Raw genomic sequence first — 25,074 nt, forward strand, 5'->3', positions numbered from 1 at the left:
CATTAGTATGACGATTTTATAAATTAGGATTGGTGGTTCAATAATAAGATAAACATATATTCAACTAATTTGTTTTGTGGCAATAAGTTTAACTAAGATGTTAAAATGATTAAAAAAAATAAATACATTTATTTTGATGAACTGCTGTTCTACCATCTTCTAAAAGAAAAATTGGTCAGTTTTATTATTTGAATTAATTAAATACCTCTTAATTTCATTATAAGAAACAACAACGCAACTTAGACAAAACATGCTAAAATTATAAAGACAATTTTTTTAAAATGTAAAATAATTTGTGGAATTCATAAAAGAATGAATTTAACACCTCTGGTAGATTTGTAACATCTTTATAAATGGTGTGTTTTATTCCGTACTCAACACTTGCAGCATCAAACAATGGAAAATTTTAATTTTGAAGTAATTAAGTCATATATTTTCGATTTTATATAAAGACTATCTATAGTAAACACACACTTCATATGTCATTTATTTATACGATGCCGATGTTATTGTTGTTTTTTAATTGACTATTAAAGATTAAAACTTAATTAATAAATTGATAAAAATTTGTACCATTAATAAGTTAATTAGAATAATAAGTCATTTAAGTTCAAGAATTATGAGTATTAATTTAACATTTAAATATTTAATCAGTTAATTGAGTTTTATAAATATAATATTTTCACTGTTCTCGTTTATATGATCATTAAGATAACACGTAAATAAAATTATTAACATTATTTTATGATTAGTCAATAGTGATAATAAATTACTAAATTATTAAAAATTTGTTAAAAACAATTGAATTTATTTAAATTGAAAAACATATAACTAATTATAAGAAGAAGAAAAACTCACGAATTTTTTCACTCTTAAATTATCATTAAGTGATTGAAAATACTTTGATATAACTGAATTACAAAATATATAGGTATTAACAAGAAAAAACTAAAATCATTAACTTTTATTTATAGCAAAACAGCTTTATAATTTCTTATTTTTATGTTTTTCCTTTGGAATTATATTTTATTTTAAACTAAACATACTTAAACATTTAAGAAAAAAATTAATAGTTATTTGTAATCTAATTTTTGTAAAAATAACTAAATGTTTCATTTTATTATAATTGACAAGTCACTTGTCTTTTAGTTTAAAACTTTTTTAAAAGTTAAAATTTGCAACATATTTACTTTAATAACTGGCTTAATAAATTGATACTAAATTTATTTAATTATTAATATTTTAATTTTAATTTCAAACTATCTATTTTTACGTGTTTATCTTGTTAATTTTACAAAGAACAAGCTTTACAACTTGATGAAATTAACATCGTATATAAACTAATAATTGTGTTGAGAGTGAAAAAAAAAAAAAAACTGACATCAAAATGAATTATATTATAGGTAAATACCTTATGTCCTATTAATCATATTTACATTACAGTAGTGTGGGTTAAATTATAATCGATGATATAACTTATTCAGTTGATTGGATTGATTTATTGTGATAATAAACGTACATATTACACTAAAAATGCGTAAATTTAATTTGAACTTGTAAAAATTTAATCAAATAGAATAATTTAATTTTCTACTAGCAACAATTTTGATCCGTCCGAGTTAAAATATAAGTCTATCATTTTATTTCGACCTGACTCTATCGAGCAGACATACTTCAGAAGATTAAGCATATTATTTTACAATTTCATTTCCTTAGAAGAATGAATATTTTTACACATGTTTAGAATGACACCAAATTTTTATACACATATAAGTATTAATAAACATTTATTACATATATCATATAATAAATTTAATATATATATATATATATATATATATATATATATTGTTAAACATCAATATTTTATTAAATATAAAATATGAGTACAAGAATACTCTAACTTATTACATCTCAAAAAAATCTTATTAATATATGTTTAGAGATTATTAATCCAATCTAAATATATTAATACTATACTTTTTTGTTACTTTATTTTATAATTTAACTTTTGTATTATTAAAAATTATCAGATTTTACAATAATTAATTTAAATTCATATTTATAATAATTTTAATTGATTGATAATGTAAAAAATATTAAATGTATATAAAAATTAATCTCTCATACCATTGTGCATCTTCAGTGAAAAAACAAAATTAAGCTTTCTTTTATAAAATATGAAGTGAATGACAAATCTATATATGTTTTTTTAAAAAGATCAAAGTTATATTTTTCAGATAAATTAAAATTTTAAGATATTAATTATATTATCTTTTAAAACTGTTAACACAATGTAATAAAGAATCTGTCTTATTTATTTTTATATAATTAATTAATTAATTATATTATATATTTAATTTATTTATATTTAATAAAATGAAATATTTATTATTTCTAATGGAGTATTTTTATTTAATAAAATTTTATAATTTATGTGAACAAATCCAACTTGCTGACTTATTCCAAATCAAAATGTTACCAAAAAATATTTGCCGCCTAGCGTAGTGCCACTCGAAAATTTAAACCCACGGCAATCCCCGTGCACCCAGTCATTTGTAATCCAACGGCCAGTATCTTTGTATAACCTGTTCACGCGGATAAGTACCCAAACAAACGGCAGAGAATCTGTTTTCATATCTTATATAAACCCCAAGACCCATTCTCAGCATTCATCGAGTACAAGTATTCATCTCAGAAGATTGTTTGTGAGGATAAAGGGCAACACCATAAGCAACCATGTCTGGAAGAGGAAAGGGAGGCAAAGGTCTTGGTAAAGGAGGAGCCAAGCGTCATCGTAAGGTCCTGAGAGATAACATTCAGGGAATCACCAAACCTGCGATTCGCCGTCTTGCGAGGCGTGGTGGCGTGAAGCGAATCAGTGGTCTCATCTACGAGGAAACCCGTGGTGTCCTTAAGATCTTTCTAGAGAACGTGATTCGTGATGCAGTTACCTACACTGAGCATGCTCGCCGCAAGACTGTTACTGCCATGGATGTTGTTTATGCCCTTAAGAGGCAGGGTAGGACCCTTTACGGTTTTGGCGGCTAGATAATTAGGGATTAGACAGTGTTGCCCAATGTTTCAGATCTTTTGTTAATACAGAATCATATTTTGCTGAATTTTAAGAATGTATTGCTTTTTTTATTTTTGGCTACTGCTAATTGTTGTTTAATCCCTGTTACGCAATACTTTCTGTTTTGAAATGTAATGTTACTGGCGACTATTTAAGTGATGATACAAAAACAGTATGGAATTCGGTTCATGTCATAACAATTACAACTAGCACCTATCATTCTAGTCTTCTGCGGCTTCTTCAATTTCTTCATCCTCTGGTACTCCACGAAGGTAGAGAACATTGTTACATCTACAAATACAAACAATGGAATAAGACTTGACTACTACATTTAAGAACTAACACCATCAAAGGAGGTCACAGTGGCCGGGTGAAATACTCTTACCAAGAGCAAAAAAAATCATCCAAAATATGTTTCAAAGGATGATATGCATATAGTCGCTTTCTAGTGTCAGTGTCAGTCATTTTGATCATGTTCAGAATTACAAAAAACACCATAGATTCACTGCTTTTTACTAAAAAAAGTTTATCTATAATATGATGCAGATGCAGAACAAGGATGTTGGCGGAGACAAGAATCAGCATTGCCAATAATATTTGGGTTACCAATATAAAGCATGACGCATGACGTGAGAGACAGAAATCTTGAAAACTCGATTATATATGGATAGTCAAGAATAGATTTGAGTAAAACCAATCCTGACCAAGATTGAATGATCAATACGCTCTCATGCTCTCACGCTCTCACGTGAGAAGCTTAGAAAGGAAAGTAAAAAATAGTTTTAGGCAAAATAAAACATTTATGTGGAGATCACCCAGTTCAATTAAACTGAAAAACAAAGTTCAAAAGCCGCACATGATATTATCTTCTGGCTCACAAATCAAGTTATAAAGCAGAATGGAAAAAAAAGGTTTTAAATTATAGAGAAACACAGTTCCAATGCTGAAATCAACTTCAAAACATAGAAAACCATAATGAGAAATAACATATATAAGTTAGCAAAACATGAATACCACTAGCAAATAGAATAGTTAACATGCAAGTTACCTGATTAAAATCTCTCCTAAATTTCCAGTAAACTGGCCTTCAATGTACTCTTCAGTGTTGGCCAGCTACAGAAATATACACAGATAATAAAAAATAAATTAGCAACAAAGTCAATAGCCCAAAGCAAGAATTATTATACGGGAGCAAGCAAACACCAAAGAGTGAATTTAGAAAAGCACCTGTAAGTTCATGTAGGAATCAACTGAAACAAGATAACCTGTAAATTAAAATAAAAGATGATAATAACATCCCTGCAGTATTTGTTTGACCACCTAACAAATAAACTTGTAACAGCGAAATAGCAGTAGAAAAATTGGCCCAAAATAAAGGACTGTGCATACCCTTGTACTCCATTCCCCACTTTAGTTTCACAATAACAGGCTTCCCAGTCAAATTGTTCAAGAAAGGCTTGGGATTAACTGGTATAGTCTGCAAAACCGAGCAAAAACAAAAGAGGCATATTTAACCCCACAGCATGATCATCTATATTCAATGAAGCAGCACAATATTGGCTCGCGTTCTTCCTCAAATTACTTTCTCATTTATTTATCCTCAAAGAAATGGCGTGCAGCAACAGAAGCAAAAGTGTGTGGGATAATGTACTAAACGCATAGAAAGTGATTAAGAGGAAGATACTCACCGCCATTGCAGATCGCAATCTCTGAAACCAGAAGCTGTGGAGGCTGCGATACCTTGAAGCGGGAATTAGGGTTTAGTGTCCAAGGCAAATTGGAATGGAATTCAGGACTTTTTTTGGGTAGCCAACTGGGCTGTCGGGCCCACTTAGCTAAGGAGAAAAGCTAATGCAGACAAATTACTGTTACGCAATACTTTCTTTCTGTTTTGAAGCGTAATGTTACTGGCGACTATTCATCAATTCGCGTTGTGCTTTGGCCATAGAAACTCCAATTTTTAAAATAATTTTTTTCTTTTTGAAAACTAAAAAAAGAAAAAATAAATAAAAACAAACATGCTCTAAGTAATCTGTGCAAGTCTTGCTATTCCAAATGCTTTTCAAGGAACTGTCGGTTGTTGATTATGGGGTAGTTTAGCTTGTGATTTCTGCGAGGGTGTCTTAAGATCAGAAGGTGCAATGGCCCTGTATGCTGCTAAAAGATCGTGCAATAAACTGTAGTAAATTGAAGCTAGGTCTCCTTAATCACTCAAAAGGGGAAATAATTTTGAAAATATTTACAAAATATTTTAATGTTTGGATTAATTTTATTTTTTTTGTCATCAACAAGTATATCATCACCCAATATGTGGATTTTTTTATTATTTTAATAATGTTATGCATTGCATTGGAAACATGATGGAGTGCAAAGAAAAAGGAGATGAAGTAATTGTTAAAACTAAATTTGTATTGTTACCGAAGATTATAAAAGGTGAATGAATATAAAAGGAATTATTATTTGATTGATATACGAAAAGATTACTATTTAATGACTATTAACTAATATTATTAAATATCTAAAGCAATATCTAAAACAAACGTGGATGAAGAAAAAAAATACATATAATAGTGCTAAAAATATATTGACAAACAAATTGGAATATATATAACCAATAAAGTAATTGTTGCTTAATCACTTTAAAAAACATAACTTACAAAATGCTTAACCATTAAATAAAAATTTCTTTGATGCATAACCATTCAATAGAAGACAAAATTATCATCATAAAAGCTTAACCACTTGTGCATAATCCATTATAAATAAACACTTCGTCACTTGAAAAGAGCAAGTTCAGAACCATAACATGGTTCATTGATCTGAATACAAGGCTACAAGAATTATTTAAATTTATCACAACTAATTTTATCAAATATGGAAATCAAAAGAGGAATTTCAACAGCTAATAAATTATTCAACAATCTACGTGACTGGAATTGAATCAAAATCTCATGTACCCGTAGTTCTGCTTGAAAAAAGGTACATGGTCCCAAGAATAATAAAAATTTCAATTCAAAACAACTTTAGAAAGCTATAATACTACAAGAACCAATATTAAAATGAAATTTAAATGTAAGTGTCAAATCACATCTTAAATATATTTTCTTACAAAAGACAAAATATATGTGAAGCCTAGTGACTCCGATAAAGTAACAAGAAAGTAAATCTAAACATTTTAGCGAACAAATGCCAACAGAGGATGCCACGACTCTGAGCCGTGTTAAAAAACATGGTAGTGTAAAAGAGAGAGGGAGAGTTGAAAAAAAATATATTTTGTGTTGTTAATAAAAATATGAAAAGGTAAATGCAAAGACAATTATTATTTAATATATGTACACAAAGATACTAACTATTTTAATTTAATAATCATTAACTAACATTTTAAAAACTAACTCTTCTTAACAATCTCAATTAATATTTTTAACAGTGCGTGACGAAATATTTTTATGCAAACTACAGTCACGGAATTATATAATACACTAAAGCAAAAAAATAGATGTTTAAATTTTTATACGGTGAATGTATTCTTAAAATAAATTGTAAGACATTTTAAACTACACTAATAAAAAATTGTTCAATTAACAATTTAATTGCCATCATTTTGAAACATTTTATATGCTTAAATATGTAAGTTTTGTGACATGGCTTTCTAGGTTCGTTACAACTTCTCTTCTTTTTTACAAAGAGAAATCCCAAATTGCTTAAACGCGGTTATATTTTGTATTTTCGTTCAAATTTTTGCGAGATAAATACACAATTTCCCTCTCACGTGCTAAAAGATGTGTTTTCTCGCAGACACAATTCCCAACGTAAAAAAACCCGCTAGACCCAACCTCCAAAATTTCAAAACCCGCAATCCGCTTCACACTGTTTCGACCAATAAAAATCAACCATTTTAAATCCAACGGTCTAGCATCAAGTGACACGGATAGCATACCAATCCATCGGCCAAAATGTTTTACCGTATCCTATATAAACTCCAGATTCTCCACGTTTATCAACAAAGTCATTTGCGTGCATATTCGGTTTCGTTTCGAGGGTGAATCACAGAGAAAACAAACAACATCCACAATCATGTCTGGAAGAGGAAAGGGAGGAAAAGGGCTCGGAAAGGGAGGAGCGAAACGACACCGTAAGGTTCTGAGGGATAACATCCAGGGAATCACCAAGCCTGCCATTCGTCGTCTCGCGAGGCGTGGTGGCGTTAAGCGTATCAGTGGTCTCATTTACGAAGAAACCCGTGGTGTCCTCAAGATCTTTCTTGAGAACGTGATTCGCGACGCTGTTACCTACACTGAGCACGCTCGTCGCAAAACTGTTACTGCCATGGACGTTGTCTATGCCCTCAAGAGGCAGGGGAGGACTCTTTATGGTTTCGGCGGTTAAAGAATTGGGGATCTTTGCATTGCGATGTGAATTAGGGTTTCTTATAGTATCTATTTCTATGTTGATATTGTGCAATGGTTCTTGAGCTTTAGCTTTAGATTTCACAATGGTTCTTGTTTGGTTATTTGTAGTTGTGGCTCCGAATTTTTAATCAGTTAATTCGATTAACTTGACAGCCCGTGAAGTCCATTGTGAATTTTTGATTTCTCGTTATTTGGCTGGTTCTGAATTATAATTTAACAGCGTTTTATGGGCGCAGCACTTATGTTGAAAGGAATATAACTGTTCAATGCTTTAATTCAAAACGATAAGTGGTAATAATTGTTCGAGTGAGGACTGAGTACTTTTATAGTTTAATTGAATCTTTGCAGCAAATAAAGTATCAGTTAATATTTTTATTGTGATATGAAAAATGGTTTTTGTACTGCTCGTATTTTGCACTGCGGAAATGTTCTGGTGAACGTATTTGGTAGATGTAGATTAGGGTAAACATATTGCTCAACTAGAAAGTTAATTTAATTTCGGAAACGTTATATTGTATTATTTCCTGAAAAATCAAACAGCCAATGTTACAGTAAGTAAATTAGCTCAACAATTTGGATGTGATTTTTTCATGGAGCAATGTCTTGCGTTGGATCCTAAGTACCGCGATAGAATGTAATCGTTTTTTAAGCACAAGCAAATGTGAATCAGTAAAAAGGGAAAAGTTTTTATTAGAAAGTGGCGTGAATGTGTTCCATGTAGCTCACTTTTTTTTAGCGAGATAAGAATGAATTTTTGTATTATTTTGCAATTTTATTAATGTAATTGATAACTTTTATTTTCAATTTTTCGATTATTAAGACTGTTTCTTAAATATAAAATTATGAATGTTTTATATATGAACGAGTACAGCTCTTGTGTACCATACCAATTATTATCAAACTAAGTAACTTTAGTATTGTATTTTTTAAAATATACTATTAATTATTGATTTTAACCTATTAAAATTATAAACTATGAGTGAAATATTAATTTATGAATAAAAATTTATATAATTTTTAAAAAATAATTAAAATAATATTAAAGAGTGTGTTACTAATATTTTTTTATTAAATTTATACATTTCTTTTATCGAATTGAAAGTATGTTATACCAAACATGCGAACCTATTTTTATCAATGTGACAATTTTATCAAATTAAAATTTAATTTTTAAATAAGAATGTTTTAAAAACTTATTATCATTTACTTATGTTGTATTTAATATTTGATTTTATTTGGAGTTTTTAAATATAGACATTTTTTGAATTTAATATAATTTGAACATATTATATAAAATAGAATTTTTTATAAATTTTAATTAGTTTAAATATAAATATAAATTTTTTATTTAGTTACATTGTATCAATAAAATTTATATATTGATTTTAATAATGTATTAATACTTACGCTTGCAATGCAGAATATATATATATTCACTTCTTTGTATTTATCGCATACCTAAGCATGGATGTGATACCACATTTATTGATTTGTTTGCCACAAATTTGGAGGCATTTAACTTTTTGAAAAATTATTGTGAAATTAGTTTATACAAAAGGGTACAGATAAAGGAGAAAGCTATAAGATAAAATACTTAATTTGATGTGTAAAAAACGTAAAAAAATGTTATAAAAAAATTGTACTAATAACATAATTATAATTTTTTCTTTATGTCATGAGTATTAAATTGATTTATTCAGGGACTAATATTTTTTCGGATAACATGAAAAAGAGAAATTCTATGAATGTAAAATTTTTAGACAAATTTTTTTATTAATAAAAGAAGAATAGGTAGAAAAAAAGACAAAATAATTATTCTAACAGGGGAAGATAAATAAAAAAAATGTTATATAAGTTATAATTTTTTTATATGAATAACCTATGCAGAAAATACATTTGTTTGGTCGATAGAGATAGCGTTGTTTCAATTATTACTTTGTTGTTTTTCCGTTTACTAATTTAGAGAGGTCCACGAGGGCGGGCTATACGATGCCACATTTGTTACGGGATTGGTTATTTATTTTATGGAGAAACTTAAACAAATTTATATTTAAATAATTTGTCTATGATAAAACATGAGGTAAAGAGTTTTTTCTATGTAAAAATTAAATCAGAAATAAAAAAGTTTCAAGTAATAGAAAGAAGAAGCAATTCTTAGAGGAGAAAGATAAAAATTAATCCACCGCTTTGATGTTAATTGGGCAGAAAACTGTGTTTAGTGTTATTTACACAAGCATGCGGAGTTTGCAAAGAATTGGTTGGTAATGAACAAGAGTAATGACAAATGAGCAATACTTGTGTTTACATTTGTAAAAAGGGCTTGAAGTACGTGTACGTGGGCCTCTTCTCTTCCGTGGCAATGTCCAAATGAACAAAGCAACGAGTAAAACCAAGCACTAAATACCTGTAGTTGTAGCCCTCACTCTTACCATAGCCACAAGAATACGTGCCCCTTTGGAATTATTGTATGCACACGATGGACTCTTCTTTCGCTGAAATGGACAACGCACTATTCTCATCCCTCTATTGATCTTTCTCTTTTTTGGGCTTTCTAGATACCTATCCCTATCATTTTCTAGAAGCCATAGCCAAAATTAACCACAGAACACCCCACCTAGAGAATAAAATTCCAAATGCAAATATCGTTACATATACTCCAAACCAAAAAAGAACTATGACACACACTAATAATTCCCCCACACCCTTCTTTGTTTTTAACACACTCAATTTCATCACATCAAAACACACACTCACACACATATATATACAACAACTTCTCCTCCTCCCTCTTTAATAAACAATTCCTATAGTTAATCCCTTTTCGCATTTTCCCTTCAACAATGGAAGAAGAGCAAGCCCATATAATAAAAGACTCCAATTACATGGAATCCCAAGAAGACGACGAAGAAGAGGCACTCTCGCTATGTGACCTTCCTCTTAACCGCAATTCAAGAACTCCTAGCTTAGACGACACTTCGTTTAAGAAAATTCTTCGACCAGATGGCAGCGAGATTTTCAACGGCTTCAGCAGCAGCAGCAGCTCCGATATGTGCCCCGCCGACGACATCATTTTCTGCGGCAAACTCGTTCCCTTCAAAGTCGAACAACCTTTGAAAAATCTCATCGTCGAAGAAAGCAAATCATCCACGCGCCGCCGGAGATCCGAGTCCCTCTCTTCCGTGACTCGATCAAACAGTGTCAGCACGTGCACCAGTTCTCGCCGCGTCATGATGAGGAACAGCAAGTCTTTGGATTATAGCAGGTTGCGAGAGCCTTCGGCGCCGGAAGTTGATCGGAATTCTTCGTCAAGGAGCGTTGGGGCGTCGTCGGAGGCTGCGGCAAAGAAGGCAATGAAGCCGCGCTGGTACTCTCTGATGTTTGGGACGATGAAAGTTCCGCCGGAGATGGAGCTCAGCGACATGAAGAACCGGCAGGTTCGCCGGAATCCGTCGACCACCTTGTTCCCGGGGACGGATTCTGGCGGGAAGATGGTCGTGAATCGGAGCTCCGGCAAGGTGTCGTGGAGGATACTGAAGGCGCTGAGTTGCAAGGATCACAGCAGCGTGGCCGTAACGACGTCGTTTGCTTTGCCGCAAGCGTCGTAGATTTGAAGTCACGTGACGTGGAGGTGGTGAGAGTTGTCGTTATGTTGACGAGATTGCCCTTGTGATTTGGGTAAAGGTAGGGTGCATGGCTTGGGTATTTTTGTCATTGAAATGTTGCTTGAGCGAGAGGAAAATATAATATTGACTTCACGTAGAAGGGTACATTGTGTACAGTTGCTATCCATGAGGGATCATAGTCCCTCAAGGTGAACGAGAGGATTTGTTTATTTATTTTACTATTTTTCTTTTTTATTTCTAAGTTACTTTTGTTTGTTAGGTGGTGGCTATTAATTATAGGAGTGAATGACAATCACGAGAAACCCGACAGTGACACAAAGAGTGGCTGCTCCTGCTTGTATTGTATGCCTCCAATCCAAATATTAGCTCTTTTTATTTTTCTACAAAATATTTTGGATCTTTCTCATATGTATGCATTAACATTTGTTATTAGGAATATCAAATTACTAACTCTACTCATGAGTCGTTCTCATGTAAATAATGAAAACTGACTAATGCATTAAGGTCTTGAAAAAGAAAACGGTGAGATTTTGAATAATTAATTGTCGTTTTTGACCTTTGAGTTATTTTTACCCCTAATGATGGGAATGGCTAAGTGAAGTTGGTGAAAGATGCTTTAAATGGAGTATGAGTTGCGTGTGCAAATAACGATGCTAACGGCCCTACCATTACTCAAGTGCTAGATTGTGTCACCCAAACCAATAAGCCCACGTATGCCTTAGTCTCTGCTCAAAGATAGTTTAGCTTCCACTCCTTTTTAGTTATTCACAGATTATTATTAAAAATATAAAATATTATTTTTAAATATTAAACTATAGTTAAAATTAACAAAAAATTTAATTATTAGCTAGCCTATTTTTATACAAAGAAGACCTCAATTTCATTGCGATTAATGCATTATTAACGAAGCTTTTAAAAGTAAATTTTTTAATACAACGAAGAACTCAATGGGAATTCGGAAAGGTGCTATGTATCGTCTTTCCTCGTTCTACCTGTGATTTTTTCTCTCTCCTCCCCAACTCATCGAGAACCATTTATTGGACGCACATTGAGCATTCCTTGCTCGCGCAACCAGAATCCATGTATTATTATATTAAATATTTTAAAATAAAATTTATATTTTTAATATGACAACTTTTTTATTTTTTATTCAAAATAATACCTTAGCAACGTTGAATATTTTCGTTTACACATATTGTATTTCACAAATGCATTTAAAATTAATTTAATAAATATTAATAAAACACAAATGAATAAAAAAAGAAATTGTATTGAAATTGAGGATCTAAGCTTGTTTTGTAGTTTTGAAAGATACAAATACGACAAAGTTTATATATATATATATATTGTTAAAAATAATGAAAAAAATAAAAATATTGTTTAGATGGATAAAAAATAAAACAAAATTCCTTTTACTTATTTTAACGAGTAAAAAAATTAAACTTATTTTATGCACTATTTTATCTTTATATAAAAATATACTAATTAATAATTAACGAAAGAGATATAAAGGATAAAATAGACGTTGAATTAAGCTCTCTTATCTGTTTAAAAGAAAAAAAACTCTCTTTTCTGTGCTGAAAATGGTGAGAGCAGATAAGGGGAAATAAATACAGGGGCCCCAGTATTGTAGTTTCTGTGAGTCCCATAATGAGAAAGTAGCCAACCTGATGAACATTATATATTTTTGTCACAAATTAGTCCTAATTTTAATCTTCAATAATTCCATTTATCCGAACAGAACGATAGAGTAAAAGTTGTTGATGGTGAATTCAGTAATCACAAAATTATCATTCACAGAGCTTCCAGTAATCAACATACTTAATGACATTTTATAGTATATATGTCATTTTAGCAAAAAATAGCTCGTGTGCGCATAATTAAAAATGATACGCTGAATGCTACTTATATTACATGTATTATTCATAACTTAAGAAAATAAAAATTATTTTTTGACTTTATTATTGTTTTCTGATATTTTTATCAAATAAAGTGAGAGAGCATTGATTGAGTATAAATGTATGTATATTTTTCTAAAATAAAATTATTTCGTTAAAATTGAGAATATTTAATAGTTTATTTAATTTTTATACAAAATTTTAAATATCAGTTATTTGAAATCGAATGATGTACTAAAATTACAATGACACCAAAACATTTTCTCTCTCTCTCTCTCTCTCTCTCTCTCTCTTGAAATAGAGCAAAGTAGAGTAATCATCTTTGGGCAAGTTCGAGTGAAAAGACAAACTTGGCTCCCATCCCCTTTGGGTTAACTGAGAAACATATAATCACTACTTTTATGATGACAGGTATTGCGTGTTTGTCAAATCGTTATTTTTAATTGTTAAGATTAAAAAAGTAATAAAGGATTTCATATTTGAAATAGCTGAAAATAATTATAATTACAGACTAAAAAGTATCCGTAATTTCATTTTATTATAGTTAACTTTATTTTTTACAATCAATAATCAGACATTTATGATTTTATGCATTTATATTTATTGTTAAAATTGAAAGTTAAAATGAATGACTAAAGAGGTCAATCCTATTGGTACAACAGTACAAATGAGTGATGTTAATAGCACATTATCTATCATATTCTTTTTAACTTTATTTAAAATTATGTAAATATGAAAGAGAAATATTAAACGTAGAGTAAGAAAGAGTGAAATTTAGATAATTTTTATTCAATAACAATTAATGCGTTAAAAAAATTGTATTGCTGTAATTCTTTTGGTGTGTGTATATATATATAAAAGGTTTATGTTGGATAAGAAAAGGTCGGTAACAAGTCATCTGCATAATTAGATTCTGTATACAATTTCGATCATAGTTAGGGGACTACACTTTTTTGCTAAAAGAGTAAAGAGAGCATTGCCCCTGAAGTAAGCAATAAGCTAAGATTAAGTGAATGCCAAATGCTTTTCCAATTATGTTCATGCGCTTATACTATTCATATTAACCGCGAGTTCATTGAGCATTGGCTTCTTGAACAATGAACATGATAAAAGCTAGATTATCATAACCTTCGGGACTGTTTCGACTTCAGATGTAATGATTCTCATCAATGAACACCAATGCTTTATTATAATACGACCAATATTATAGTGTCTACAATGAAAGGAATGCACATTGATTGCTTTCTTAATGGACAGAACAGCAAAAGAATGTTCTCTATCTTCCATCTAATTCTGCACTGCATTTTTAGCAGATAACGTCCATGAGGTGGCAACATCAATATTCTTCTGTAATATATTTTATGTTCTATTACATTAGTCAGCTGTTTTTTTTTTCTTTCCTTTTGAGGTACTCTAGTCGACTTATCGTTTGAAATAAATTGAAGTTAATCAATCTTAGAAGAATTGATACAACTTTCTTCCAAGATGTGAAATTTAAAACGTAGTCTACATAGAGTAAACTTTTACTTTAATCTTTTAATTTATAAGCAATGGTTATCTCAGTATTTCTTTAATTTTATAAAACTTTATTTTAACTATTTTTTTTGCATAAATAAGTGAATAATATTTTATAAAGTAAGTGATTAAAGTAATTCATATATATCATGCGTAAGTAATTAAGTTAAAAGCTATGGTGTTATGACTATTTAAGAAATTCAGGTGACATTTATGTTTAAATTAGAAGTTATATATCACAAGTTTTTTTTTAAAGGAAGAATTACATATTTGCTCGAGTACATTGCTTTAACTTATACAAGCTTGAGTTAGTTTTAAGATTGATTTTGAGGTATACTCCTAAAAGCTAATAAAAGAAAATAAAATATATTTTTTATCTTGATATTTTTGTAAATATTTTATTTTATTTCTTTAATTCTTTTAGTTTTAATTCCTAATTTTCCTACATTCGACGTTTTTGGTTTCTAATGATATGATTGAACATAAAAATTAATTCGTGACAACCTTTTAATAAGTCAATCATTACTAAGGATCAAAAGTATTGAATTTGTAAAAACAAAAACTTTTTTTTTTGAAAATCAAAAATTAAATCTCATAAAAATATAAGAGTAAAAATATATTTTAATCACGAATGATATAAGTTTGCATTTAGCAATGATATACGGTAAGATAATACGATGTATAACGTATTTCCTTAAAAAAAAAAAGATATTTGACTTAAACGCCATTCTAATTTAACTGATAATTTTCAGAATGGGTGTACTGTTCTAGACTCTAGGGCAGAAGCGAGATACGAACCAAGGGTGATGGAAGCATGTGGCTTAGTATATGTTTGGATGAGTTTATTTGATAAACAATTGCTCATTTTAACAACTTTGTAAGATTTTTTTTTTTTGAAAAAAAAAAGTGACTATTTTGCTGAAAATAATCTAATCTAAACATACAGTTAACTTAATTAAGTGCACTTCACGTATGGGTTTCCTCCCCTCGTATACTATGATGTTAGGCATTGAAGGGAATATGATTTCCTTGATAGTTGCTAAGTAGGTGGTCGTCTGGGAGAATTTGTTCAATTTTGGTTTCATTTAAATTACATTGTGATATTAATATACAAAAATTCAATGATAAATATACATTACTTGCTCAGAGTAAACATGAAGCATTATTTTTTTTATTTGAGCCATTTTCGTGTTATTGAATAGCCACACGTAAAAAGTTATTTTATATTACTCTTGGTTACTCAAAATTTGAACGTAGGTCGGCGAGCAATGAAGTATATTCCATAACCTCTCCAACTATAACACCCTAGCCTAGTACAATTTGCCCCAAAGTATTCAATAGTTAAGAAGCAGTTGCTATTATGGCCAAACCCCCTTTTAAGCTGATTGAGATAACGTCCAAGGCATCTTCATACACTCTACCCCAATAGATTTACATTCCTCTCCTTGTTTTCTAATGCGTAATGAAATGAAACCAATCGACTTGCAGCTTGACCATCATGTGTAGTTCTGAACAACTCTTAAACTTTTGGGTAGTTTTACGGGTGCTGAACATAATTTTCCCTTATTTACTTGTTTTCAATTCCTACGGTTTCCCTTTGATGCATTATCATTGGTATTGTCTAAGATAACAATTAAGAATACCTTCTTTCTATCATACTTTTTTGCTTCTACATTTTCATGTATTTGTATATCTAAGATAACAATTGAGAATACCTTCTTTCTATCATTGTGGATGCTTCTTGAAAAGCTATAGGTGATACTTCAAAATGCTAGGTGCAAGTCAGCACTGAGCACATCGTCAGCAGAACCATAATAATCAACATATAGATTGAAAACAAAAAATGTGTAATCAACTATGATCAAAAGGTAAAATCTGTACAAATGTGCTGTCTATGCCAAGTATGCGTGAGCAGAATTATTCTATGCAACTGTGGAATGAACTGAAAAGTTTGTGACAACACCAGTAGATGACATTCATTGTTCCATTGAACTTCGTTAATTCACATTCAAATATTTATCATTTTATCAGATCACAATAGCTTCATCTCCATTCCTTCTAATATAATGGACCTACAGAAAGTATATTGATAAAACACTATTTTGAAAACATCATTCTACGAGCAAAGATGCATCATCAAACAATGTGGGGCATAGTAGAGAAACTTCCTCTGAAGAAGATATAACAGGTTGAGCTTAGGCACCTTACAATTAAGGCATTGTTTAAATAGACTTAGGAAAATGGTTTGTTTCAACTCAGGTGGACATTTTCAAACACCAAGAGTCAAGAAAACATGCACAAGTTCTAAAATAAAATGTAATTCTAGCCACCACACACACACACACACATATATAACACTACAACAGAGAAGCAACCCTGTTCCATTAGGGCAGTCCTTGACACAAAATTTCTGCAGTCAGAGGTATTTCAACTTCTACCATCTATGAAGCGTCGCGTGATATCGGCAATAAAGAAAGATTAGAGAGCACTATATTACGTTGTCCGCAGCACTTTATTGTTATTTATCATTTCTCATCATGACTAGAGGACCTAATGATCTCTATCGAGTTTAAAATGACATGGGTGAGTAATATTGAAAACTTGCAGTAAATTTTAAAATTACCTCTATTTCACATTATCATATCAAACAAATTTAACGGGTAAGACTCCTTTAATAGGGCATATTTACCCATGATTTAAATTTAAAATATACAATGATCTTAATCCACTAATATTCAAGGCAAATATTTCTTTGCTCGCTTTATATTAGACAATTTCACTTTAGAGGAGTTCTTTAAAAATTTAATATGCCTTGCTTGGCACTATCCTAGTATATTACACAATTCACCGAAAGCAAAACCCTTGCCTAGTGTTCATTTAAAGTGATATATAGAATAGAAAGTTTCTGAAACTTTTTCTGAACTAATCTAAATATTAAAGCAATAACTTGTGTCTGACATATATGCGTCATGAATGCCCATTCAAAGGATGATAAAAATGCAGCACAGGGTAAACCCGTCAAGTACAAGAGTACTTTACCCTAGCCTTTCAAGGATCTATACTTCCTATTTATTGTTAATATCTTCAGAAGTATTATTAAGTACTTTTTATATGGTAAATAATATATTGTGAAGACCAAATACAATTCATTGATGTAAATCTATAGCCAAAACAAAGAGAAACAAGGATTTTCAGATAATTCCAGAGTCCACGATACATGATCAATATCCAAAAATGCTATAAACACAACCAAACCATACAATCTCATGAACACAATGAAAAAGTACATCCCCTAATAATCATCTATGATTACAAAATCAATTGCACATGTAAACTCCACTCTCAAATCTGTGACTAACCTCATAGAAATCTGTCTTACCCTCCGTAGCAGGCCGTAGAGAAACTCCAGACAATGCTTGAGTTACTTGTTCAGAAAATTTCACATAACCAACCACCTCAATTTCTTCATCATCTTCATTAGAATCTACAGGCATCCTTACTCTCAACCTGCCGGGAGACCCCTTTAAAGGAATCTCAGGCACATGCCATTTAATTTCTCTTTCAGACCTATTCAACACAGCTTTTGGGGAAACCGTCAATAGTGTTGGGTCGACGGGCAGTTTCAGAATGAATATAACATCATTTAAGGGAGCAAGCAAATCAGGATTTGAAGCATATTGTATCATCACAGAAAGCAAACTCCCAGTATGTCGTTTTATGAGCCGAACCCTTAAAGGCAAAGGCGTCAACCTAGGAAGCAAGCTATACTTCATAATCGGTATAGGCTCTTCGGATGCTGCAGTCCTCACATGAAACATCCCATTACCAAGGCTACTAACCCGAGAACTTTGCATAGCAAATCGTTTAACGGCACTGGTTCCCTCAACTCGGAATGAAAATTCAGTTTCCTTATCACCAGCAGTTTTGGGTGGCAAAGTTCGTAGGTAAACAACACCCATTAATCCCACCCTCGCAAGCAACGACTCCCTGAACTCAGCACTAATCTCCTCCGAGATATACATCTCAGGACCCTTCATCTCAGTTTTCTTGACCAACAAGTTCTCAAGTGGTGTTCCTGCACCACTCTCAGCCGTGGCTGCTTTAGGAACAGCATCAGGCCCGGTCTGCAACAATTCAACTCCACCAAGCCCTTGCGGTTTAGGAGCCTTGGTTGGACCCACAAACTCAGAAGGATCAAGTCCACCGCCCCATGCATCATTGAAACCTTCAAAAGCTTCTCCAATAGAAGTTTGCTCATTCCCAAACTCAACTCCACCATAGTTACCTTCAAATCCCTCCACATTTATATGCGTGGATTGGGTAGCCTCAGGGGGCGGCAATGTAGTTACATCAAGCCCCTCCAATGCTGTCGTCAAATCTGTAGCAGAAGGATCCCTCGTCTTCTTGAACCCTTCCACAAGCTCTTGAGGCTTGTTAATTGCATCACTCGCTGCAAAAGGGTCCTTCTCCGCTTGAGACTCTTCCTCATTCTGCTGCTGCTCCTCCTGCTGCTCCGCCGCCGTGGGGGCGAGGCTTGCGGCGACCTCATCTCCAGCCTCGAGCGTCTCCGGTGGCAACTCGAACCGCGCATTGGCGAAGGCGTCGATGCCGGCCTGGTGCTCAACGGAATGCACTTCGACGGAGGACCAGTTATCAGCACCACGGATCTTGTTCTCGGTGTCGAGGGCGGAATGCACCATCTTGGCGATGCTCTCACCGTGCATGGTGGCGAGCATGGCGGCGAGGCGGATGTTGCTGACGCCGCGGAGAACGATGTCGAGTGCCATGTAAATCTCTGCATATTTACGGCTGAGCTTCTCCGGTGTGACGTCTACGCCGCGGCACGCCGTGACAACGACGCTGACGGCCTGGTTGACGATGTGGATGCACTCGAAGACGTTGACGGAGTTGTCGTAATCGGCGACGGTGATGCCGAGGACGTAGATGCCGTTGACTAGACGGTAGACGATGCGGTAGCGGCTCTCAACGCCGACGATGACCTGGCCACTGGAGGCGGCGAGGGGATCGTCGCCGATGGATTCAGCGGCGTAGGCGTCGTCGGGGACGGAGTTTTTGTTGGCGGCGAAGGCGCGTCGAGTCTGGCGGAAGGCGGAGAGTGCCCCGAGGGCGCGTGAGGGAGGGAACCACTCGCGAGTTTGGAGGAGGATGTCGGATCCATTCGCCGGTTGCAAAGAAAGCGCTAAACAAGACATCGGAGATTGGGATGGCGTTAGGATAGGAAAGGGTTGGAGCTTGCGATCAAAAATTGAAGGTGGTGGTGTTATTTGTGTGTCTGATTTGGGTTCAGATCTCAGATAGGAAATTCTGAGATTTGAAAATTGGGAATTGGGTATTGGGAATTGAACATTGCAATCGGTGTAAGCACACACAATTCAGACAGAAACCCAAACAGAGACTCAGATCAGTGTGGTAAGGACTGATTGGACGCTACAAGAATCTGGCACCCATGCTATTCCTATTGCTATTGCCCCCTTTCTCTTTTCCTCTTCATATTTCCAACCTTCTCTGTTCCTTTGTTTTACAAATAATCTTGGGCCACCAAATACTGGGCCCATAAATGGTTAGGCTCAGCTTAGTGAAAATGGTGTTATTGGTGAGTTTTCTTTGAATCTACTGATCTTGATTGTGTCTGATTTTCCACAATTATTTAATGTTATATCGATTATGTAAAATATTATTATTTTCTTTTAACAAAATTGATATGACATCACATTATTCGTGTCAAAGGTATTTTTGCATATGAGAATCCAATAAAGAAGATAATTTTGGTGTTGAGATGCAGCTTATAACTTCAACATAACCAAGCTTGAATTATCACTTTTTTAAGAGTGAAATATCAACCCCGATTTGTTTCCTGGGCTTCACTTTTAAGTCTTTCGTATATTAAACAAGTACCTGTTTTACATGTGCTAGTGCTCTATCAACGATGTTTCCTTTGTCTCTGAGTGGACATATTTCTTGTTCATGATCTTCACTGTTCCCAATTCCACTATCCATAACTCTTTACGTAATTCAACAATAACAAATCAATACCGTGTAACCAAAAAAATAGTCCGTGTCTCTGACGATGAATTATCGTAACATACAAAACGCAATTTTGGTATAAAAGTCGCAGTAATTGTCTTTTAGCCCTCGGAAATAAAAAAAAATACACATATATCACTCCATATAAATTTTTAAAAAAAGTATTTACATGTTACTAAACGCGTTTTTTATGAAATTTATTATGATAGATGTACATTCAACCTGGTCATATTTAACATTGGATTGAAGGTTGTATTTAGACAGGAGTATCTTGAGACCAAACAAAGCGGAAGTGGCATTAAATATTAGATGAATGTATGTACAATTAACAGGCCCAGGAAACTAAAATAGACAGCTATGACTGTTGGAGGTTGATTGTCCTTATCAGCATCCACAGAGCGTAAATTCATCTTAATCTCAACAATGACAAAATAGGTGACACTGATTGTCTCAACTGTCCCCTTTAGTTGACTTATCCACCAATTCAAATACAGTCGCATATGGCCAGTGGCTTCCTTGTCATCCATAAAAACAATTAAAGCCCTGCATAAGACAAATATTGATTTATATAATGCCACCCCACAGTTAAAATATTATTAAATATTAATTTTAAGTAATTGAAAGTAATTTTTTTTATTAAAATAATATTTCATATGCTTGATCAATTCTAAATAATGTTATCAAAACCATCAAAATGGCAGATAAATTTAATTCCTTCAAATACAAGTCAATGTCTGGAAAAAATTATTTCAAAATAAATCTCGATTGAGAAAACATAAATGATCAAATCTCGATAATCTTCAACGTTCAAACACAAACAATGAAAGCAGATATAAATTATTTCCTCATTCATCATCTTGTAGAGGTCAAAATTTGACTTGAATGAAAAATCCTATGTTTCGAAAACTGAAAGAAACAAAAGTTATTGGATTACATGGGTTGCTTGTGGACACATCTAACCATGAATAAACTATCTTGCAAGAAAACCAAACAGTCTGCAATAAACCATCTTAGGAAAAAGGAAATGCAACTTGTCATTGTTCCAACCCATGTTTTAAGGAAGAAGGAAATATCTTGCTGTTAACTTACACCCGAAACATACTAGCACCATATTCAGGTTTTATTATTTTAATCATTATAGAATATAAAAACGTAGGCCCTAAGGTTGTAGAAATACCTCTTGAACTGTTTGAGAGAAGCAGCCAGTTAACTCAAGTTGAATAAAGAACAAAGGGAACTGCGGAGAATGGAAAAAAAATTCCATAATAAGCAATGCTCAATACAGAAACTAAGCAGCCAAATGTTTAGCAGAAGGTGACATTAATCTAGAATTAAAACATGATCAACAGCACAGAAGAATATAGAAGGGATCTAATGCATTGCAAATTGTTTTGGCATAGTCAACAAGATCTTTAAACCATTTGGTAATTTGGGTATTGTGCTTAAAATATTCTCACAAAAGAGGATGCCTCACCAGATTTCTGAAGGAGAAAGATAGCTAATTAGCAATGAATTATTGATATGTAGTAAGTCTAGCCATAAAGACATCTGAATATCCATTTCTTTTTTCCCCAATAAATTAAAGAGACATACAGATAAATAATAATCTTATTCCCAACTAACTTTTAACAAATTATAATTGTTTGACTATTTAAATTATGAGTGTGAGTGTGTGTTTTATTAATCATCACATCAAAGATGATGATAACTAACAAATTTCAAGATTTTCTAAGGAATATGTAACTCACAAATCACAACCCAATTAGAGACAAAATAGGTTAGGTGGAATTCCCAGCAGTTGAGAATCCTCAGGAGCAGGAAATTGAAAGCTTACCAATGAGAAAAATGGTCACCATAAGAGCAAGTGTAACTTGAACAGAACGACCATATCGCAAGTGCAGGGGACTTTGATACTGCCTCTGGCATATACCAATGTGGCCGAAATACTGCAGAGTACAAGAAATTAACTGTAAGCAAAGCAAAACAGAAGAAAAATTTCCATACTTCTTTTTCATCTATTCATCTAACCTGATTGCACATATGAACTGCTCGCATGGCCTGAGGATATTCTTCACATTTTTGTTTCCAGAAGTGAGGTTTGAATCCTTTCTCTTTAGGAGTAGCATCAACAGTCCGTGTAAATTTATTTCTCTGCTCATCTTCATCAGCAATTACAATTTTTAAAGCACCGTAATTAGGTGGACTCCATGTTTTCCTTGTACTAGTTGTTCTATCTGTTTGAGAAATTACATCATCACTATTTCTAGAACCAGCATCTGCTTTTATTTCTACCACATAATCTGTATCCTTATTGATGACATCTTTAGAGGACTTTTCATTGGTAGAGATATCCCAGTTGCGGAAACCATTTACATCTACATTTTTATCTTCTTTGTTGACTTGTTTATCGTGAAGTGAGCTTTTCATCAAAGCAGTAACCTCCATGCATTCATCATTATTATTTTGTGTGGTCTGACAAGTTCCAGACAGAAATGCAGCTAGATCATCTCGCTCTTCTTCATCCAGATTTACCCACCGAAGGGGTTGCTTACCTTCCTCAATATAAGATTCCCTCAGTGCTGCTTCAACTTGGGAAATTTGGCTTTCAATGGCAGTAATAAATTGCCTATGCCTAGTGGTTGTATTGTCATCACCATGATGCCGGTAGCTTAGCCTGACAGCTTTCTCAAATTCTTCCAACTATTTCAGTATGTTCAAAACACAAACAACAACAACAACAACAATAGCCTTATTCCACTTTGTTCAAAACACAAAATAAAGAAAAAAAAGTAAACCTGAAAAGGAATATTCAATCTCAAGGCATTAAATAAAAAACAAAGGGGGAGATTTGACTTATCAGAGAAAACTTAAGATATTTGGTACAAATATATATTCAATAGCGGGTTCGAAGGAAGAGGAATTCAAAATTAAGTAACAAAGAGTATGTAGACACACCTGCCATTTTGCAGTACCTAAAGCAGTTTGCAGCTCCCTGCATAGTTCATTTAATTTGTTAGAATCTGACCTTTCTCTCTTCTCTCTCAACCATGCCCTGTACGCAGATTCCATTCTGCATAAAAAGAGATGTGAAATTTATGTAAGACAGAAATAACATACTCCATTATACTTATAGTGCATTGAAGAAATGACCAAGCTCCCTCCTAAATCAGGAACAACTCATCAAAGGATATGGTCGAGAACAGATCATTCAGATAGCTTCATTATAAGATAAAATTCTACTGCAGATATCATTTCATTTAAATGCACAAGTACTCAAGTAACATGACTAATCTTCGTAAGAAATCAATGAAATGTTACCTGAGCAATTTATCCAACTTCTGAGAAAAGGGAAAAAATATTTCAGGTTTTCTTACTTTTTATTCCTCCTTGGTCTCTATTACATTCCCTTCAACTACCAAAAACTCCATTTGCAAGCGCCAAGGCAAAAATCTACCACAAATTAAAAAGAAAAAGTGTTTTCCCCCCTCAACAAGTGAGTAAACTCAAAGTTCAACCCGAATTGGACAACCCTCAATGATCACAAAACTCTACTTGAGTAAACAACAAAGAAGAACTAGGAGCAACTAAAGACACGACGATCATCAATAAATTCAACACATCGAAAGAAAACCCAAACAGCAAAACCAAAAGTAGTTCACAGAACCATAACAATCAACACATACCCATCGTCACCTAAATCACCAAGAAGCATAATTTAACACCTAATCCATCGAATCTTGTAATTAAATCAATCAGAAACAACCAAAATTAAAAAAAAAAAGCAAAAAACCAAAAAGGGTTCATAAGAGAGGAATAAGCGGACGTACATATCAGCTGATTCCTGCACCTCCTCCGCCGCAGAGAAAAAAGCATCCTTTCGCCATAGATCAAAGCTATTAGCTACCAACATCTCGAATAAACTACACCCCAAAATCAAACGATTAAAGCAGAAAACAGAAAAAGGCAAAAAGAAAGGAACTTTAATCCTTCCAAGAGGGAAGGAAACCCTCGCACGAAAAGCTACGTCTATAGTGACCACAACAAGAAGCAGTTGGGTAGGTAAAAATGGTGATCGCGGCTTCTTTCTCTCTCTTCTCTTCTGAGTTATGGGAACACTCAGCAAAGGGTGAAGAGAGAGAAAGAAACCTTCGGAGAGAGAGAGAGACGTTCAAGCGACCCTTCTCTCTTTTTCATCTTCCACGTTTGCTCCTTTTTTTTTTTTTTTGGTTTTCGAGGCTCTGTGTGCAACCAGTTCTCTTTTTTGGGTTGGTTATGATCAGGTGTTGAGAGATCTACGAAGCTTCACGGGTGCCCCCAAAAATTATCTCCCACGTGTTGAAGTAAGACGTGTATTCTTTTTATTGGATGGAATATTGGGGGACCATTATGTGCGTCCGCAGAGGATTGGGGAAGAAGATGGACAAGGTGGAGGAGAGAGGCGTCGGCGGTTGGAGAAAGAAAAGGACAATAAGGCAGTGTGTTAATGGCTGTTGCCTCGTTGGTTTACT

The 25,074-nt window shown here is 33.1% G+C and overlaps 6 protein-coding genes across 8 annotated transcripts; 3 read left to right on the forward strand and 3 right to left on the reverse strand.

The window, feature by feature from the left end:
* The first annotated feature begins 2,692 nt into the window (after positions 1–2,692).
* LOC113845833 (histone H4) lies at positions 2,693–3,066 on the forward strand. The gene has a single exon (XM_027473465.1). It carries the CDS (start codon positions 2,740–2,742, stop codon positions 3,049–3,051), a length of 312 nt encoding a protein of 103 aa, XP_027329266.1. The 5' UTR covers positions 2,693–2,739; the 3' UTR covers positions 3,052–3,066.
* Positions 3,067–3,260: 194 nt separating this feature from the next.
* Positions 3,261–4,881, reverse strand: LOC113845834 (probable small nuclear ribonucleoprotein F). Of its 2 annotated transcripts, none has more exons than XM_027473466.1 (5): positions 4,765–4,881; positions 4,466–4,553; positions 4,304–4,341; positions 4,125–4,189; positions 3,261–3,367 (listed from the first exon to the last, which is right to left on the reverse strand). In XM_027473466.1, the coding sequence occupies exons 1-5, from the start codon at positions 4,768–4,770 to the stop codon at positions 3,298–3,300; spliced, it is 267 nt and encodes an 88-aa protein (XP_027329267.1). In that variant the 5' UTR covers positions 4,771–4,881; the 3' UTR covers positions 3,261–3,297. The 2 variants fall into 2 exon arrangements, with proteins under 2 accessions (XP_027329267.1, XP_027329268.1); XM_027473467.1 differs by having other exon boundaries at positions 3,289–3,398.
* Positions 4,882–7,090: 2,209 nt separating this feature from the next.
* On the forward strand, positions 7,091–7,659 carry LOC113845832 (histone H4). 2 transcript variants are annotated; one of them, XM_027473464.1, is made up of 2 exons: positions 7,151–7,195; positions 7,247–7,659. In XM_027473464.1, exons 1-2 carry the CDS (start codon positions 7,151–7,153, stop codon positions 7,460–7,462), a joined length of 261 nt encoding a protein of 86 aa, XP_027329265.1. In that variant the 3' UTR covers positions 7,463–7,659. The 2 variants fall into 2 exon arrangements, with proteins under 2 accessions (XP_027329264.1, XP_027329265.1); XM_027473463.1 differs by having other exon boundaries at positions 7,091–7,654.
* Positions 7,660–10,325: 2,666 nt separating this feature from the next.
* On the forward strand, positions 10,326–11,090 carry LOC113874750. The gene has a single exon (XM_027512964.1). The coding sequence runs from the start codon at positions 10,326–10,328 to the stop codon at positions 11,088–11,090; it is 765 nt and encodes a 254-aa protein (XP_027368765.1).
* A 5,270-nt stretch (positions 11,091–16,360) lies between these two features.
* LOC113846617 lies at positions 16,361–20,161 on the reverse strand. Its single transcript, XM_027475090.1, has one exon. It carries the CDS (start codon positions 19,732–19,734, stop codon positions 17,839–17,841), a length of 1,896 nt encoding a protein of 631 aa, XP_027330891.1. The 5' UTR covers positions 19,735–20,161; the 3' UTR covers positions 16,361–17,838.
* A 619-nt stretch (positions 20,162–20,780) lies between these two features.
* On the reverse strand, positions 20,781–24,799 carry LOC113846561. The gene is made up of 6 exons (XM_027474983.1): positions 24,394–24,799; positions 23,522–23,636; positions 22,595–23,266; positions 22,401–22,512; positions 21,744–21,803; positions 20,781–21,109 (listed from the first exon to the last, which is right to left on the reverse strand). Exons 1-5 carry the CDS (start codon positions 24,474–24,476, stop codon positions 21,778–21,780), a joined length of 1,008 nt encoding a protein of 335 aa, XP_027330784.1. The 5' UTR covers positions 24,477–24,799; the 3' UTR covers positions 20,781–21,109; positions 21,744–21,777.
* Between the last annotated feature and the right edge of the window lie 275 nt (positions 24,800–25,074).

The sequence above is a fragment of the Abrus precatorius genome, unplaced genomic scaffold (assembly GCF_003935025.1).
Source record: "Abrus precatorius isolate BTA unplaced genomic scaffold, Abrus_2018 Scaffold8, whole genome shotgun sequence".
In the NCBI taxonomy this organism is placed as follows: domain Eukaryota; kingdom Viridiplantae; phylum Streptophyta; class Magnoliopsida; order Fabales; family Fabaceae; genus Abrus; species Abrus precatorius.